The sequence below is a fragment of the Myotis brandtii genome, unplaced genomic scaffold, assembly GCF_000412655.1.
Source record: "Myotis brandtii unplaced genomic scaffold, ASM41265v1 scaffold18, whole genome shotgun sequence".
In the NCBI taxonomy this organism is placed as follows: domain Eukaryota; kingdom Metazoa; phylum Chordata; class Mammalia; order Chiroptera; family Vespertilionidae; genus Myotis; species Myotis brandtii.
The window spans coordinates 5555983-5571052 of record NW_005356674.1 but is presented as its reverse complement, the minus strand read 5'-3'; the positions used below and the strand labels follow the sequence as shown (position 1 = coordinate 5571052).

Here is a 15070-nt window from a genome sequence, read left to right as displayed (position 1 = left end):
ATATATGGTAAGCATACCCTGGCCGGCTTTGCTCAGTGGTTAGAGCATCAGCCTGTGCACTAAAGGGTCTTGAGTTCGGTTCCCGGTCAAGAGCACATAGTACTTGGGCATGTGCAGGAGGCAACCTATCGATGTGTCTCTCTCACATCCATGTTTCTCTCTCTCACTCTCTCCCTCCACTCTAAAAAAAAAATCAATGGAAAAAATTATCGTTGGGTGAGGATTAACAACAACAAAAGAGGTAAGTAATTCTTTGATTCTCCCTAATCTAAAACAATTGAGATTTAAAAAATAAAACCTCTGAATTGGCTCTTCTTTGGGGGTCATTAAGCAAGGATGTAAGGGTGAATGCATAGGTTGTAAATTTTGAAATACTTTTATTTAACCTTGATGTTTCATAAAATAGAAAAACCCCTCACAAATATATCATCTCATCAAATTCTACACGCAGAATTTGTAAAGTATAGCAGTTAAAATGTCCTTCTTCTAAAGAGAGTTTTGCTCTTTTATATTATTTTAGTTAATGAACAGGATTCCAGATGTCAAAAATGAAATATATTAGAAGAAATCTGAGTAGACCAGAAACATTTAAATATATCTGCTGTCATACACCTTCATGAATGAAAATAGATGGCATTGATAAAATATTTTTGTTTTTAATCCAAACTCTGTGGTATTTCAAGACTGTTCAAGTGCCAGAATTAAGTCAGGCTGAAAAATGACATCTCCCTGATATTTGCTGATGAATTTTAATTTCTTAGACTCTTAAAAACCACATGGTTATTAAACGAAGTCATTCCCTAACACAATGAAAGATGACAGGTGGGGAAGAAACCTGACCGCTGGGTATGGATGTGGTCTGTAACAATAAAGAAAGTGCCCGGCTGGTGTGGCTCAGTGGGTGAGTGTTGACCTATGAACCAGGAGGTCATGGTTCAATTCCCAGTCAGGGCACATGCCCAGATTGCAGCTCAATCCCCAATGGGGATCTATGATGTTTCTCTCTCATCGATGTTTCTATCTCTCTATCCCTGTCCCTATCTCTCTCTAAAAATCAATAAAAACATTATTTTTTCAAAAAGAAAGTGATGTAAACAGTTATATAATATAGAGGACAGGTAGCCATCTGCAAAGTCTCAAAGCTATTTCTTCTACTAACATTGAATTTCTGAGGTGAAATACTTAAACTTCATTTGGTCGTAGCTTTAAAACTAATACTTTAATCCAAATTGGAATAAAAAACCATTACGATTTAAGTACCATTTTACAATGAAATTCCCACTTGTTAAAAATAATGTTTATCATACAATCATATAGTTTTTTGAAAAAGCAATCTTATGTGTTCTCTAAAAGTATGTGTGATTTTTAATGCGGGAAGCACTCTTTGAAATTCACTTACTATACATCATGGAAGGTTTATATCTAATTAAGTATTTAATAAATGTTACGTGCTGCTGCTACTATTGCTGTTGTAGTTACAGAATACCATAGGATCAAAATCAATTCTAAATAGAGCAGAATTGAAAAAATTTAAAAGAATTTTAATAAGCCAAAAGAAACTAGAAGAAAAAATAATTTTTAAAGAAATTCTGGATGGAAAAGAAATTTTAAACCTTAAAAATGATAAATGAAATCAAAGAAAAAGATAAATTGGCTTGTCTATATAAATTAATATACATTAAAAAATAAAATTAAAAAGCAAAAAGCCCCCACCAATTTTTGGGAAATATTTCACACATGGCTGGCAAGGGCACAGGAGAGAGGAGTTCCAAACCGTTAGAAGTCATTTAGAAAGAAGCAAAGTGGTAGTCAAGTAAAACATTCTCTTATCAAGGTTTTAGGGAAATAGACACTTCCATACATGATTGGTGGGAATACAAAATAATACCAACCCTATAGAGTATAATTTGGCAATATCCATCAAAATTACAGATTCATTTAGTATTTGATTCATCAATTAAAATTCTGGGTTTAGCCTACAGAAAGCTATTCCTGAACAAAGTGACTGATGCATCAGATCATTCATTGCAGTAGTATTGTATTTGCAAAGAATTGGGCATAAACCAGTATCCATCAGTAGGAGACTATTTAAATATACTGTGGAATGTCCATATAATGGAACCCTTCCAAAAAGAACAAGGAAGCTTTCTATGCAATTAACTTTCTGGGATTGTTCTACAGTAGAATAGAAGAGTGCTATCTTTTGTGTAAAAAGAAAAAAAGGATAGTTACAGAGTCTCATTCTTCAATACTTCACAGTAAGATTAGATTAAGTTCAGTTTCTCACAACATCTACAAATATGCTCTCTGTAACATCATTTGTAAAAGCAAAATATTAGAAACATTCTAAAAGTCCTATCATAGTTGAAATGGTAAGGCAAATTATGGTAATCCACAAAAAATAACTAAGATATATAAGAAATAGTATGATAAAAATAGAATTAATCTGAGACTGAAGATGTGGATCCAAAATTCCAGATCCATTGCTAAACTTGTAGGTTGTGGACAGTAAATTACTTAAACACTGATTCACTGATTCATTCATGTATTTAATATTCAGTAAGCTGGTATTATGAATAAGGCACACAGCTAAATGTGAGGATATAGCAGGATACAAGATTGCTATGGAAGAGAGAATATTTTAATAAGTACTAACAATTCGTGAACAGTACTATTGAAGTAGAGAATGTATATCTGAACTAACCTAGAAGGGTTAAGAAAGGCTTCCTGGATTAAGTAATGTTAAGGTCAGACCTGAATCTGAACCCTTAATAGGAGTTAGGGAACTATAGTGAAGTGGGAGGAGTAGTCTAGATAAAAGTAATAGCAAAATCAAAAGCCCACAGATCAGTATTATATACACATGTCATCTAGATGGATTAAATACATTATGCAATTGCTAAATATGGAGGCTGCAATTATAGACTAGTCATTAAAGAAGTATAACATTGACTTCCGGTCAAGATGGTGGAGTCGGTAAACACTGTGCTCGCCTGCTCCAACAACCACATAAAAATTACAGCTAAATTATAGAACCACCACCCTTGAGAACCAACTGAAGATTAGCTGAACAGAATTCCTGTAACTAAGGATATAAGAAGCCAGGTCAAGACTGGTAGGAGGGGTGGAGACACAAAATGGGCTGTCCCACACCCAGGTGTGGAGGTTAAGAATGAGGAACTGTATCTGGACAGCAGGGTTCACCCCTGAGGAGCCAGGGATCTGGGCCCCACAGTGGGCTGCCAAACCTGGAGCACCAGTGCCAGGAAGAGGAGTCCCCACAACACCTGGCTGTGAAAATAGCAGGGACCTGAATGGAGATGAGGCCGAGGGCTGCTTTTGACCCTCTTAAAGGGCATGAGCACAGACTCACTCATAAACACTCGCCCTAAGCTCCAGCAAAGGGACACACAGGGAGGAACTGAATTGTCTAGCTTCAGGGCGAGGGCTGGAGGGGCAGCACTCTCTAGGTCTGAGGTATGGGCAGGCATTGTTGTTCCTTTGTTGAGCCCTTCCTCAGTCAATAATACTGCAATAACTATGTCTAGTGTCTGGTTGATACTAGACTTACTGGGGGATCACCTCCAAGTTATAAAAATGTCTAACCACTATGCTGTACACATGAAACTAATATAATATTGCATGTCAACTCTAATTGAAAAAAAATTTTAAATGAAGTACAGCATCAGGGCAAGCAAAACGGGGTAATAATCAGAAGGAAAAGTAGGATTATTTATTAAATAAAAATGCTGAGGACTTACTATGTGCCAGACACTATCCCAGGCACTTGGGATATATCAGTGCAGAAGCAAACAAAAGTAGCTGCTCTGATGGAGTTTATATTCTAATACAGGGCAAGAGGCAATAGACAACTGATATGGTACATTAGCACATGGAAAGTGGACTGGAGTATAGGCAGGGATGCATTTTAAATAGGGAAATAAGGGACTGTCTCAGTGAGAAGGTGGTGACTGGACAAAGACTTGAAGTAGGTGAGGGAAGAAGCACATTCCAGCAGACAGGAGAATCCTAAATAGGAGAAGCCCTAGGTAGGGACATGTGCTTGGTACATTCAAAAACAGTGCGGAGGTGGGTGTGGCAGAACAAGCAGGCAAAGGGGCAAGTCCTATGAAATAAGGTCAGAGAGGCAATGAGGGATGGAGGGATTTTGTAGGCCACTCTAAGAATTTAGAGGAAGGTTGCTCATTATTTCCTCCTGCTCCCATATATATCAAATGAAGAACAAGAGTTAAGAGAGGGGAAAGACCAGAGAGTCTAGAGAGAGCAGGGATAGGGAGGACATTAAGAGCAGTGTCCTTCAGAAGGCAGCAAGAGGCTGGAGTAAGGATCGGGTTGGTAAGCAGAAGAGGTGCCTTCTTTGGGAGGAGTGTGCTAGAGCCCGCTCAGGAGAGCCCATTCTGCCAGCCTCTTAGCAATTTTGCTTTCAGTGGCTTCACATTGGTGGCTTAAAATTGGCCACTGTAGAAGCATTTGCACTGAAAGATGACAAACACCACCAATCCAGGCAATCTTTTCCCTAGAGTACTGATTTAGCTGCCTGCAAGTGACTCTTCCTCAAAGACGGGTGGAGAACAAGGAGAAAAATCCGGCTGTATCCTCACATGTGTACTGTGGTGAGGGGAAGGAAGACAAAGGCCCCATGACCCAGACCCTATTTTCTGTGAATTGAGTTGCTTGGAGAAAAAATGACATGGGTCTGAAATAACTTCTGCAGGTGGAGACTAAGCCTAGCCTTGCATGAATATGTAATAAACAAGAGAACTGTTATGTAAATATGAGGAGAGTCAACTTGGAATAAACCACAAAGGCTAAATCTGCATACATTTCTTTCTCTAATTTTCATTTGTTTGGAATCAGAAAAATAAACAACTGACTAAGACATAGGAGGGGATGCCGGTCTTTGAAGAAAAAGGTTACAAGAAGGCAGAAGAGTTTAAGGTCATGGGGAAAGGCATACTTTGGGATCAAGGACAGAGGAACAGTGAAGCAAAGACGAGTCTCACAGCTTAAGGAAAATACTAATGTGGCACAAAAGTATTAACTCCTAGATATGCCTAACGATTACTTCTAATTTAGTCTTCAGACAGATAATTTTCTGGGTGAAAAATAATTTCTGTTTTCTTTCCTAGACAAGATAACTTTAGAGAGCATTTCTCTGATGCTACCCACAGTGCTCCTTAGCTGCCTGGATGCTCTTGGGTGAGTTCTTTTGACTTGGCAGCCAGTTCCTAAGCCACAGGCACTTTCTGGTTGCCTTTACTAAGTGGAAACTTTGAAAGGTCTGTAGCTGTTGAAACAAGCTGAAATTCTTCCAGGTTTGTGTCGGAGGACACTTAAGAACTTGGATTTGGTTTCACAGGATGGTTGTACATGAAATAAAGATCAAGTGCTCAGGAGGTTAAATTTCAGGAAAGCCCTCTTGGATGAAAGATAAAGGCGGGGTATAAAGTGAAAACAAAAGTAGCCCCAGTTAGCAAGGTCATTTGATTTCACTCCGCACTGCACTCAAGACTGCTGCTCTCTTTCTGCACACTGAAACAGGTTGGTTTTTCTTTTCTCATTCTGACTTGGATATGATTTTTTTTGAAAGCTCAAAAATGTTTTATATTTACTTATGTAGAAGGAGTGTTGATGCATAAAAGTCTAAACATTTATGTGCAAAAAGAGCTATTTGAAAAGTTGTATTTTTTAAACTTAAATATAGCAAGAAGAAAATATGTATTATTTTAATACCATTATTGTCTATGAAATTTTATTAATGAGAAACAGGTTTTGCTATACCATTATTTTTGCTTTGTTTTACAGACACTAATTTTTTTGTTCCTGTAATAATTACAGAGCTATCTAAATATGTTTCTATGCTATTGCCAAAGGGTCGTTTCTGGAAATAATTTTCATTCCTACTCCTATTTATGCACATTTTTAATAAGATTAATTCTTATTTTAAAATAACCTTCCTTAATATCTTATATTATTTGACCACATTGTTCCTTATCAGGTTCAAGATTTCTGTGATAAAAGAGAAGGAAATAACAAAGTTCACATTGTGTTAATAATTAATGAAAACCAGGGTAATCTTCCAGATTGGAACTTTTCAAAAACAGTAAGGATAAAAGTAGTCATTTAAGTTGTTAAAAGTAGTTCTTTTATGTGGTAGCTGTCCTCAGGGGGCCTTCTTTACTTTGCTTTACTCACCCCAAAAAGGTAGCAAGTATAAGAACATTCTTTTGAAAATGTACCATAAGTTATCACACTGTTCTGAAAGTAAGGTTTTCATTCATGATTCTATAAGAATATTTTGGATTCTTTCAAGGACAAAACTAACCAAAGGGAGACAGACAGGGTAAGAAAAAAGCAAAACAAAACTCAGCACTCTAATAAAAACATTGAAAGACATTATTAAATACATTTTAAAGCTTGTGAATTCTGTGTAAGTTTATCTTACTATTGCTGGGTATTAACAGCCAAAATAGTAAAATAACAGTGGTGAGGCAGGAGAATAACAGCTTTATATCTGCTGGTAAAACATGTATTTGACAGATATTTACTGAGCAACTAGTGTGTGCCACACACTCTATAAGGTATTAATTACCATCATAGGGAACTTAGGACATAGAGGGAAAATGTAGTTGGGAGGCGCATCTTTTCCATAGGATGGGGTCGGTTTTTTGAGAGATATGTCTATATAGCTTCTGGATCAGGAAAGTCTTCTGGGGAGGTAACATCCAAGTTAAATGAGCAGGAATTGGCCTTCCAAGGGAAGGGCAGGAAATAGTCCATGAGATAAAGGAGCAGAATGAGTACATGTGCTGCAGCATGGGGTGTGCCTGTGGATGAAAACTACTCCAACGTGGCTTCCATTAAAGGATTTCAAAGAAGGGTAGATTCAGGCTCATATATGTTATCTCTTCTCTCCTTTAGTAAGAGAACAAAGTATATACTAGTTTAAAAAAAAGTTTCCTTGCAAGCAACATTAAAATGAATATCCTGTATTCTTTTTTGCCATTTAGATTGCAGCCATGGCTTTGGAGCACAATGAATCGACAGATTACTATTATGAGGAAAGTGAAATAAATGGCACTCATGACTACAGTCAGTATGAAGTGGTCTGTGTAAAAGAGGAGGTCAGAAATTTTGCAAAAGTTTTCCTGCCTGCCTTCTTCACAATAGCTTTCATCATTGGAGTTGCAGGCAACTCCACAGTAGTGGCGATTTATGCCTATTACAAGAAGCAGAGGACCAAAACAGATGTGTACATCCTGAATTTGGCAGTGGCAGATTTACTCCTCCTATTCACTCTGCCTTTTTGGGCAGTTAATGCAGTTCATGGGTGGGTTTTAGGGATAATCATGTGCAAGGTCACTTCGGCCTTGTACACAGTCAACTTTGTCTCTGGAATGCAGTTTTTGGCTTGTATCAGCCTAGACAGATGTTGGGCAGTAACTAAAGCCCCGAGTCACTCAGGAGTGGGCAAACCATGCTGGCTCATCTGTGTCTGTGTCTGGATGGCTGCCATCTTGCTGAGCATACCTCAGCTGGTTTTTTATACTGTAAATCACAAGGCTAGGTGTGTTCCCATCTTTCCATACCACCTAAAAACATCACTGAAAGCATGGATTCAAATGCTGGAAATCTGCATCGGATTTGTGATACCCTTTCTTATTATGGGAGTGTGCTACTCTATCACGGCAAGGACACTCATCAAGATGCCGAACATTAAAAAATCTCGACCCCTCAAAGTTCTGCTCGCAGTGGTTATAGTTTTCATTGCCACTCAGCTGCCTTATAACATTGTCAAGTTCTGCCAAGCCATAGACATCATCTACTCCCTGATCACCAACTGCGACATGAGCAAACGCATGGATGTCGCCATCCAGATCACAGAGAGCATCGCCCTCTTTCACAGCTGCCTCAACCCAGTCCTGTACGTTTTCATGGGATCCTCTTTTAAAAACTACGTCATGAAAGTGGCCAAGAAATATGGGACCTGGAGAAGACAAAGACAAAATGTGGAGGAGGTTCCTTTTGATTCTGAAGTCCCTACAGAGCCAACCAGTACCTTCAGCATTTAAATGTAAAACTGCTCTGTGTCTTGCTTCGATACACATGAGTGATGCTTCGCCCTCAGCTAAAACATCTGCATTATTCTGAAATTCAAATCTCAAGACACTGTGGTGGGAACTTATTACCAAGAAGAGGTTGGGGTAAAGAAGGGGGGAGGGTAGAAACCAAGAAGAGGAAACAGAATAATCAATGCATAAAAGAAGAAAATTAAAATGAACAATATTGGAAAATAGTAATAACAGGCATAAGTAATAAAAACATTTTGCTATGTTAGACCATCTAAAACATTAATAAAGAGGCTTATATTAAGGGGCATTTATAATTATTTTAAATCATATAAGAATGATTTCCCTGCATAATTTTAATACTTGATTAACTATACAGCAAAATATATATAATCTATCCCTCTTTTCCTGTTTCTTAATTTGTAAGTGATTTCATAATAACCATCAACAACAACAAAAAATACTTAAAAAGCATTTCTGGCCCTTTTAATACATTCTTGGTAAGTTTCTAAACACATAATTTGCTTCCATATGTCACCTTTCTTTAGTAATAAACTGGTTATCCCGTTAGACCTACGTTAGATTTATCATGTATACGTTAGAAGTGATCCTCAGACAATCATACCTGATTATTATAATCAGTTATTTTTATAACTTTTTAAAGGGTTCATCCATTTATGTGAGTCTATTACTGAGAGTTGATTAACAATGTATTTTTCTATGTGTAAAGATTCTTATTTTTTACTTAAACACTTGCATTTTTAAGCAATGAAAAATATGTACCACAATAAATTATTTTTAATAATGTATACTTTGTCTTTAAAAACAATTATCTATAATTACTACAGGCCTGGTGCACAAAATTCGTGCATGGAGTGGGGGGGTCCCCTCAGCCCAGCCTGCAACCTCGCCAATCCAGGTCCCTTCTTATTTTTAATAATGTATACTTTGTCTTTAAAAACAATGATCTATAAATTACTACAGGCCTGGTGCACGAAATTCGTGCATGGAGTGGGGGGGTCCCCTCAGCTCAGCCTGCAACCTCGCCAATCCAGGTCCCTTCGGGAGATGTCCGACTGCCAGGATCAGGCCTAAACCGGCAGTTGGACATCCTTCTCACAATCTGGGACTGCTGGCTCCTAACTGCTCACCTGCCTGCCTGCCTGATCGCCCCTAACTGCCCGCCCTGCCAGCCTGATCACCTCTAACTGCCTCTGCCTGCCAGCCTGGTTGCCCCTAACTGTCCATCCCCTCCCCTCCCCGCCAGCCTGGTCGCCCCACGCAGCCTGCTGTTCAGTCGTTTGGTCATCCCTCACTAAGCCCCCTGCCGGCCTGGTCACCCCATGCAGCCTGCTGTTCAGTCTCTGTCTGGTTGTTTTGGTCGTGATGGGCCCTGGCTTTTTATATATTAGGATAGGATTATAGTCCATGTGATATGTCCTTATTAAAATTTAATTTTGGTAGAAATTACAATGGTAAAAAATATTGTGCACTAATATGAATGTTATTTTTCACAAACTATAAAAGAAAAAGATGCTTTCTTCACCTAAAATAAGCATCACCTAATTGAGTGTTATTTTAAATTTACTTTTCTTTTTATCAACTATTTCTAAATTTGAAAACTCTAAGGCAGAATTTAAAGAACTGTGATCAGAAAACCAATAACTATGTTCAAATTCTTTTAGCACAGCATTGAGCACAAAGGGTCAATCTGAATACTCACCACTGCTCCACCATTTCTTGCCATTGACTACATAGCTGTCTCCATCTCGTTGGATGCTGCATTCAATATTTGTGGCATCACTGGATGCTACATCTGGCTCTGTAAATAAGTAAAGGCTAAATTTACAGGAAGGCAGATACCATAAGTTTACCAAAAGGAGTTAGATAAGGAAAAGTGAACTCTCTGAGGACAGAGAGCATCTTTATCTTTTTCATCTTCCTATCCTTCCCCCACCCTGGTTCTCCTGCCTGGCTGCCGGCCGCCATCTTGGCTGACAGTTAATTTGCATATACTCACTGATTAGCCAATGAAAAGGGTAGCGGTCGTACGCTAATTACCATGTTTCTCTTTTATTAGTGTAGATAGGATTATAGTCCATGTGATATGTCCTTATTAAAATTTAATTTTGGTAGAAATTACAATGGTAAAAAATATTGTGCACTAATATGAATGTTATTTTTCACAAACTATAAAAGAAAAAGATGCTTTCTTCACCTAAAATAAGCATCACCTAATTGAGTGTTATTTTAAATTTACTTTTCTTTTTATCAACTATTTCTAAATTTGAAAACTCTAAGGCAGAATTTAAAGAACTGTGATCAGAAAACCAATAACTATGTTCAAATTCTTTTAGCACAGCATTGAGCACAAAGGGTCAATCTGAATACTCACCACTGCTCCACCATTTCTTGCCATTGACTACATAGCTGTCTCCATCTCGTTGGATGCTGCATTCAATATTTGTGGCATCACTGGATGCTACATCTGGCTCTGTAAATAAGTAAAGGCTAAATTTACAGGAAGGCAGATACCATAAGTTTACCAAAAGGAGTTAGATAAGGAAAAGTGAACTCTCTGAGGACAGAGAGCATCTTTATCTTTTTCATCTTCCTATCCTTCCCCCACCCTGGTTCTCCCATAACCTACAAAGAGCAGGTATTCAGTACATGTGCGTTGGAGAATGAATGAATGAAGTGTTTAGGACAGTGGGGATTTGCAATCTGAATTGTGTTCTTGGCTTCCTCATTGATACATGATTTGAGGTAAAACTCAATTCTTTTTCCAGTCATCAAAAGTAGATTAAAAGCATTGTTCTTCCCACAACGGAAGTCTGTACTAAATATTTGCAAGCCAGATTTCCTTACCATGCAGTTTACTATCTTAAACAATTTCTAACTGTGCCTTGCAAATTCCACCTTTGCCTGGTACATATCTTGCAAATATGCTCTGCCAGAAATGATTGCACCACTCCTGGCAAACAAGAGACACCAGTACCTCAAACACACCCTGTTTGTTCCTGCCAGGCCTTCTCCAAGTGAAATTCTACCCATCATTCCTAAGTAAATTCTGCTTCTGAGCAACCTGCATTGTGAAGAATCTCTGCTTCCCCAGTCAGAAATATCTCCTTCTGATCTTATAGTAATTATTGTTTCTTTACTTATTTTGTAACCTCAAATTAGTGCTTTGTAGCTAACGCATCATACTGCAGGTATTCAATAAATGCCTCTTACTGATTTAAATGGAGATCGGTGTTGCTATTATAAATATATGCAATGTTATAGAAGACAAAAAAATCTGGCCAAAATTATGACCAGATGAAGTTTAGTTTAATTCTAAACTCAATTATGAAATAATGTGTTTGTCCCTTTAGGAGTTCTTAATTACTGTTTCCTATGTACAAATGGTACAAACTATTTTTATTAACATGCTTCTAGCTTTATTTACCCCACATGATTATAAACTGAGCTATCTGACCAGCATTGGTGCAAGTTCTATTTTTCCAGGTTTATGCAGAGTAACGTATTTTGTAAGTGTCAATATAAAATTATCACAAAGAGGAATATTCCATACACAAGGGCAAAAAAAATCTTAAATATCTATAAATGGTAATTTTAGAAATGCAAGTCAAAAGATTATGAAACTAGGTTTTCTCTGCTGTTTCTGCCTATAGACTACCAGAAAACATCATCTGGTGTCCTACCTAAGGGGAGGGTAATTTTATTCTGCACATTTCTAAATTTCCAAATTTAAAACTGTATATTCAGCCGAACCGGTTTGGCTCAGTGGATAGAGCATCGGCCCGCGGACTCAGGGGTCCCAGGTTCGATTCCGGTCAAGGGCATGTACCTTGGTTGCGGGCACATCCCCACTGGGGGGCGTGCAGGAGGCAGCTGATCGATCTCTCTCATCGATGTTTATGGCTCTCTATCCCTCTCCCTTCTTCTCTGTAAAAAATCAATAAAATATATTTAAAAAAACAAACAAAAAAACCCCTGTATATTCACATATCTGACCACGGGCAAATTTACCCGAAACACAGAGCCACATCCCACATTCTTCAGCTCATCCATAACCCCGGGGGGAATGATTGCACAGAGAACAGTGATCTGCTTTACCTGTCATACAGAAGCAGGAGGCAATGCTCCCTTGGAGAAGAGGCTCAAGCCACTGCTGCTTCTGTTTTTCATCTCCATACAGGTGGAGCAGCTCCATGTTCCCTGTGTCTATACGGAACAAGAAAAGCATTGGTTTCTAATTTTAAAATTTACTAATATGAAGTCCAAACTTTATGTGGATAATGCAGACATGCATACTTTTAAAGCAAATGTTTACTAACAGCATTTTGAAGCACAATAGTGAATGTAATCCTCAATGAAGATGTGCCATAAGTAGTTACAAGCACTTGGCATTCAGTGCATATTTATTCAACTTGTTCTGGATCACAGACACTTGTCCACTCATCTCCGCGAAGCCTGGCTCTCATGAGGTCTAACTCAATTAGGACGGCGGAAAACAATTTGCTGGCCTAACCTTTGCCTGGTACGTATCTTGCGAATATGCTCTGCCAAAAGTGATTGCAACACTCCTGGCAAACAAGAGACACCAGTACCTCAAACACACCCTGTTTGTTCCTGCCAGGCCTTCTCTCAAGTAAAATTCTACCCATCGTTCCTAAGTAAATTCTGCTTCTGAGCAACCTGCATTGTGAAGAATCTCTGCTTCCCCAGTCAGAAATATCTTCTTCTGATCTCATAGTAATTATTGTCTCTTTACTGCTGACATTGCTCTTACTTTTGTGCACCCCATACCATCTAGAAAAGTATGAGGTCATATCTCAAAAATGCTACCCACAGAATCCTGCTCTGGGGAGAAAATGATAGTAGATAACCTCAAAGATGCTCTCCAACCCTCCGAGGGAACTGTTCAGTACATGATAACACTATTTAGTATCATTCTCAGGTGTAAAACAAAAAAACAAAAAACAAAACTTCACATTTGCCATCAAGCAAAATGCTCTAGATGCCTTTCTTTGATTTTCACTCCTATCAAATTTCTAAAAATTATTTCTAAAACCTTTCCTTTGAATACTCATTTCTTATAAGATTTTAAAGATTTTTCAACATCACCTCTTACAATGACTTTAAGGACAGTCATTAAAATCCCTATGAAATTGAGTTAAGTCTAAGATAAGTCTCTCAAAATATGTTTTTCCTCTGTTTAGACACTCTTAACAAAGCCAAAGTTATATTAAAAATGAAAGATTTTTAGATTAACAAACTGAAAATTCTTTTTGACTGAGGGAAAAAATGAGTTCTGAGTTGGAATTAATGTAGCTCAGTGTTTTCTTTGCTTATTTCCAATTCAATGTTTCTTGTTATAGTTCAAATAAGGTAAATATTGGATATGAACTCTCCAAAAATTACCGTTCATTCCAAGAAGTTGGCAAAACGAAGCTATCATTTATGGGTTGGGAAAAGAGCCTACAAAAATTACTTCTACAAATCCCTCCCCCAAGTCAGCCCAATGCCCCCCAAGTTATCCAATAATAACTTTATAATTAAAATTGCTAGTTTCAACATTCAAATATACAATATTGTATGACTTATTGAAGGGCAAAAAAACAAAACAAAAAGGACAAATTGGAAGATAACATATGTTTCTCATAAGCTTTTATAACTACTTGGGAAATAATTCGGGTAGCTTGAGTACAAATTAATCTTTTACACCTAAGAAACCTCCCAAAGTATTTAACTGGCATCAATTACATACCCTTTTTATCTGCTTTGGAAATGCTCCAAAACACAATGCCCAACCCCTTCCTGAAGATATATCTCCACTGCAAAGAGAAAATGTCTGGTTTTCTACTTATGATTTGACACATCTTGTTTGCTGAGGAGAGTTGTTGAGCATACTTGGACCAAAGAAAATGTATTTCCCTGGCCAACTAAAAATGTCAGCAGTTTGGTGATATACTTTAGACAGTACAACTGATAGACTCACGAAATTTTAATACTAAAAAAAGTCCATGACCACCTAGTGAAAAATAAGTTCACAGGTCAAATGGAGAAATAGTGGCAGAGCTGCATCTGCAAAGGATGTCTTCTATAGCATTATTTTTCACATTATGACCCAATGTTTTGAAGTCATTTTAGTGGAATATGGCCAGCAGTGTATAAATACTAAACTAAATCAAAACAGAATACATTAGATTAGACTTAGAGGAAAATATCTGAGTGCATTGCATGTAGTTGTTTCATGAAGCTTTTTTCAATAATATATCAGTATCTCTCTCCCTCTCCCCACTACCCACCCCTATCCATTCATCAATGAAGACACATACAACTACATATGCTACACATTGGGTCATGATATAAAATATATTTCTTACTATTGAGTAACAGTAAAAAAGGTTTTAAACAAAAGACTACCAGTACTCTTTCCACAAAATTAAGCCACCTATGTAGCATGATGTAATAGCTTCATATAAATGAGATTAATCTTTAGAAACTTTGTGTGTTGGGGTCCAGCCCCAGCAGGTCCAGGGGTCCCCAAAGGTGTGGACGGAGTCGGCGAAGAAGGAAGGACATGGAGGCTGCGTTCAGTTGATCAGCATAACAAGGTTCTCCCGCCAGATTCTGTAGCCAGGGTCTCTCGCTAGGTTCTGTTTCTAGGTTCTGTCTCTAGGTTCTTCAGCCAGGTTCTCTCGCTAGGTTCTGTTGCCATGTTCTGTCTAGGTTCTCCAGTGAAGTTCTGTAGCCAGGTTCTGTCCAGGGTCTCCAGCCAGGTTCTATCCAGGTTCTCCTGCCATGTTCTGTCTAGGTTCTCCAGCCAGGTTCTATAGCCAGGTTCTGTCCAGGATTTTTTGCCATGTTCTCTCCCTAGGTTCTCTCTCTAGGTTCTGTCTCTAGGTTCTCCAACCAGGTTCGGTCGCTGGGTTCTGTCCAGGTCCTCCTGCCATGTTCTGTCTCTAGGTTCT

General features: G+C 38.1%; 2 protein-coding genes across 4 annotated transcripts in view; one reads left to right on the top strand and one right to left on the bottom strand.

Annotated features, from left to right (window-relative positions):
* ACAD11 (acyl-CoA dehydrogenase family, member 11) overlaps positions 1 to 15070 on the bottom strand; it is a 71294-nt gene that overhangs the window by 19248 nt on the left and 36976 nt on the right. For both annotated transcript variants that reach the window (XM_005863578.2, XM_014537523.1), the window contains 2 exons: positions 12210 to 12317; positions 10486 to 10584 (listed from right to left, as the gene is read on the bottom strand). In XM_005863578.2, coding sequence (XP_005863640.1) covers positions 10486 to 10584; positions 12210 to 12317 — 207 coding nt within the window. The remainder of the gene's footprint in view (positions 1 to 10485; positions 10585 to 12209; positions 12318 to 15070) is intronic.
* On the top strand, positions 5214 to 8899 carry ACKR4 (atypical chemokine receptor 4). Of its 2 annotated transcripts, none has more exons than XM_014537525.1 (2): positions 5214 to 5220; positions 7032 to 8899. In XM_014537525.1, the coding sequence occupies exon 2, from the start codon at positions 7041 to 7043 to the stop codon at positions 8091 to 8093; it is 1053 nt and encodes a 350-aa protein (XP_014393011.1). In that variant the 5' UTR covers positions 5214 to 5220; positions 7032 to 7040; the 3' UTR covers positions 8094 to 8899. The 2 variants fall into 2 exon arrangements, with proteins under 2 accessions (XP_014393011.1, XP_005863639.1); XM_005863577.2 differs by lacking the exon at positions 5214 to 5220 and adding an exon at positions 5276 to 5562.

Bases quoted from the DNA above. Each gene is read 5' to 3' on its own strand.
- ACKR4 (XM_014537525.1), top strand. From the start codon at position 7,041: ATGGCTTTGGAGCACAATGAATCGACAGATTACTATTATGAGGAAAGT.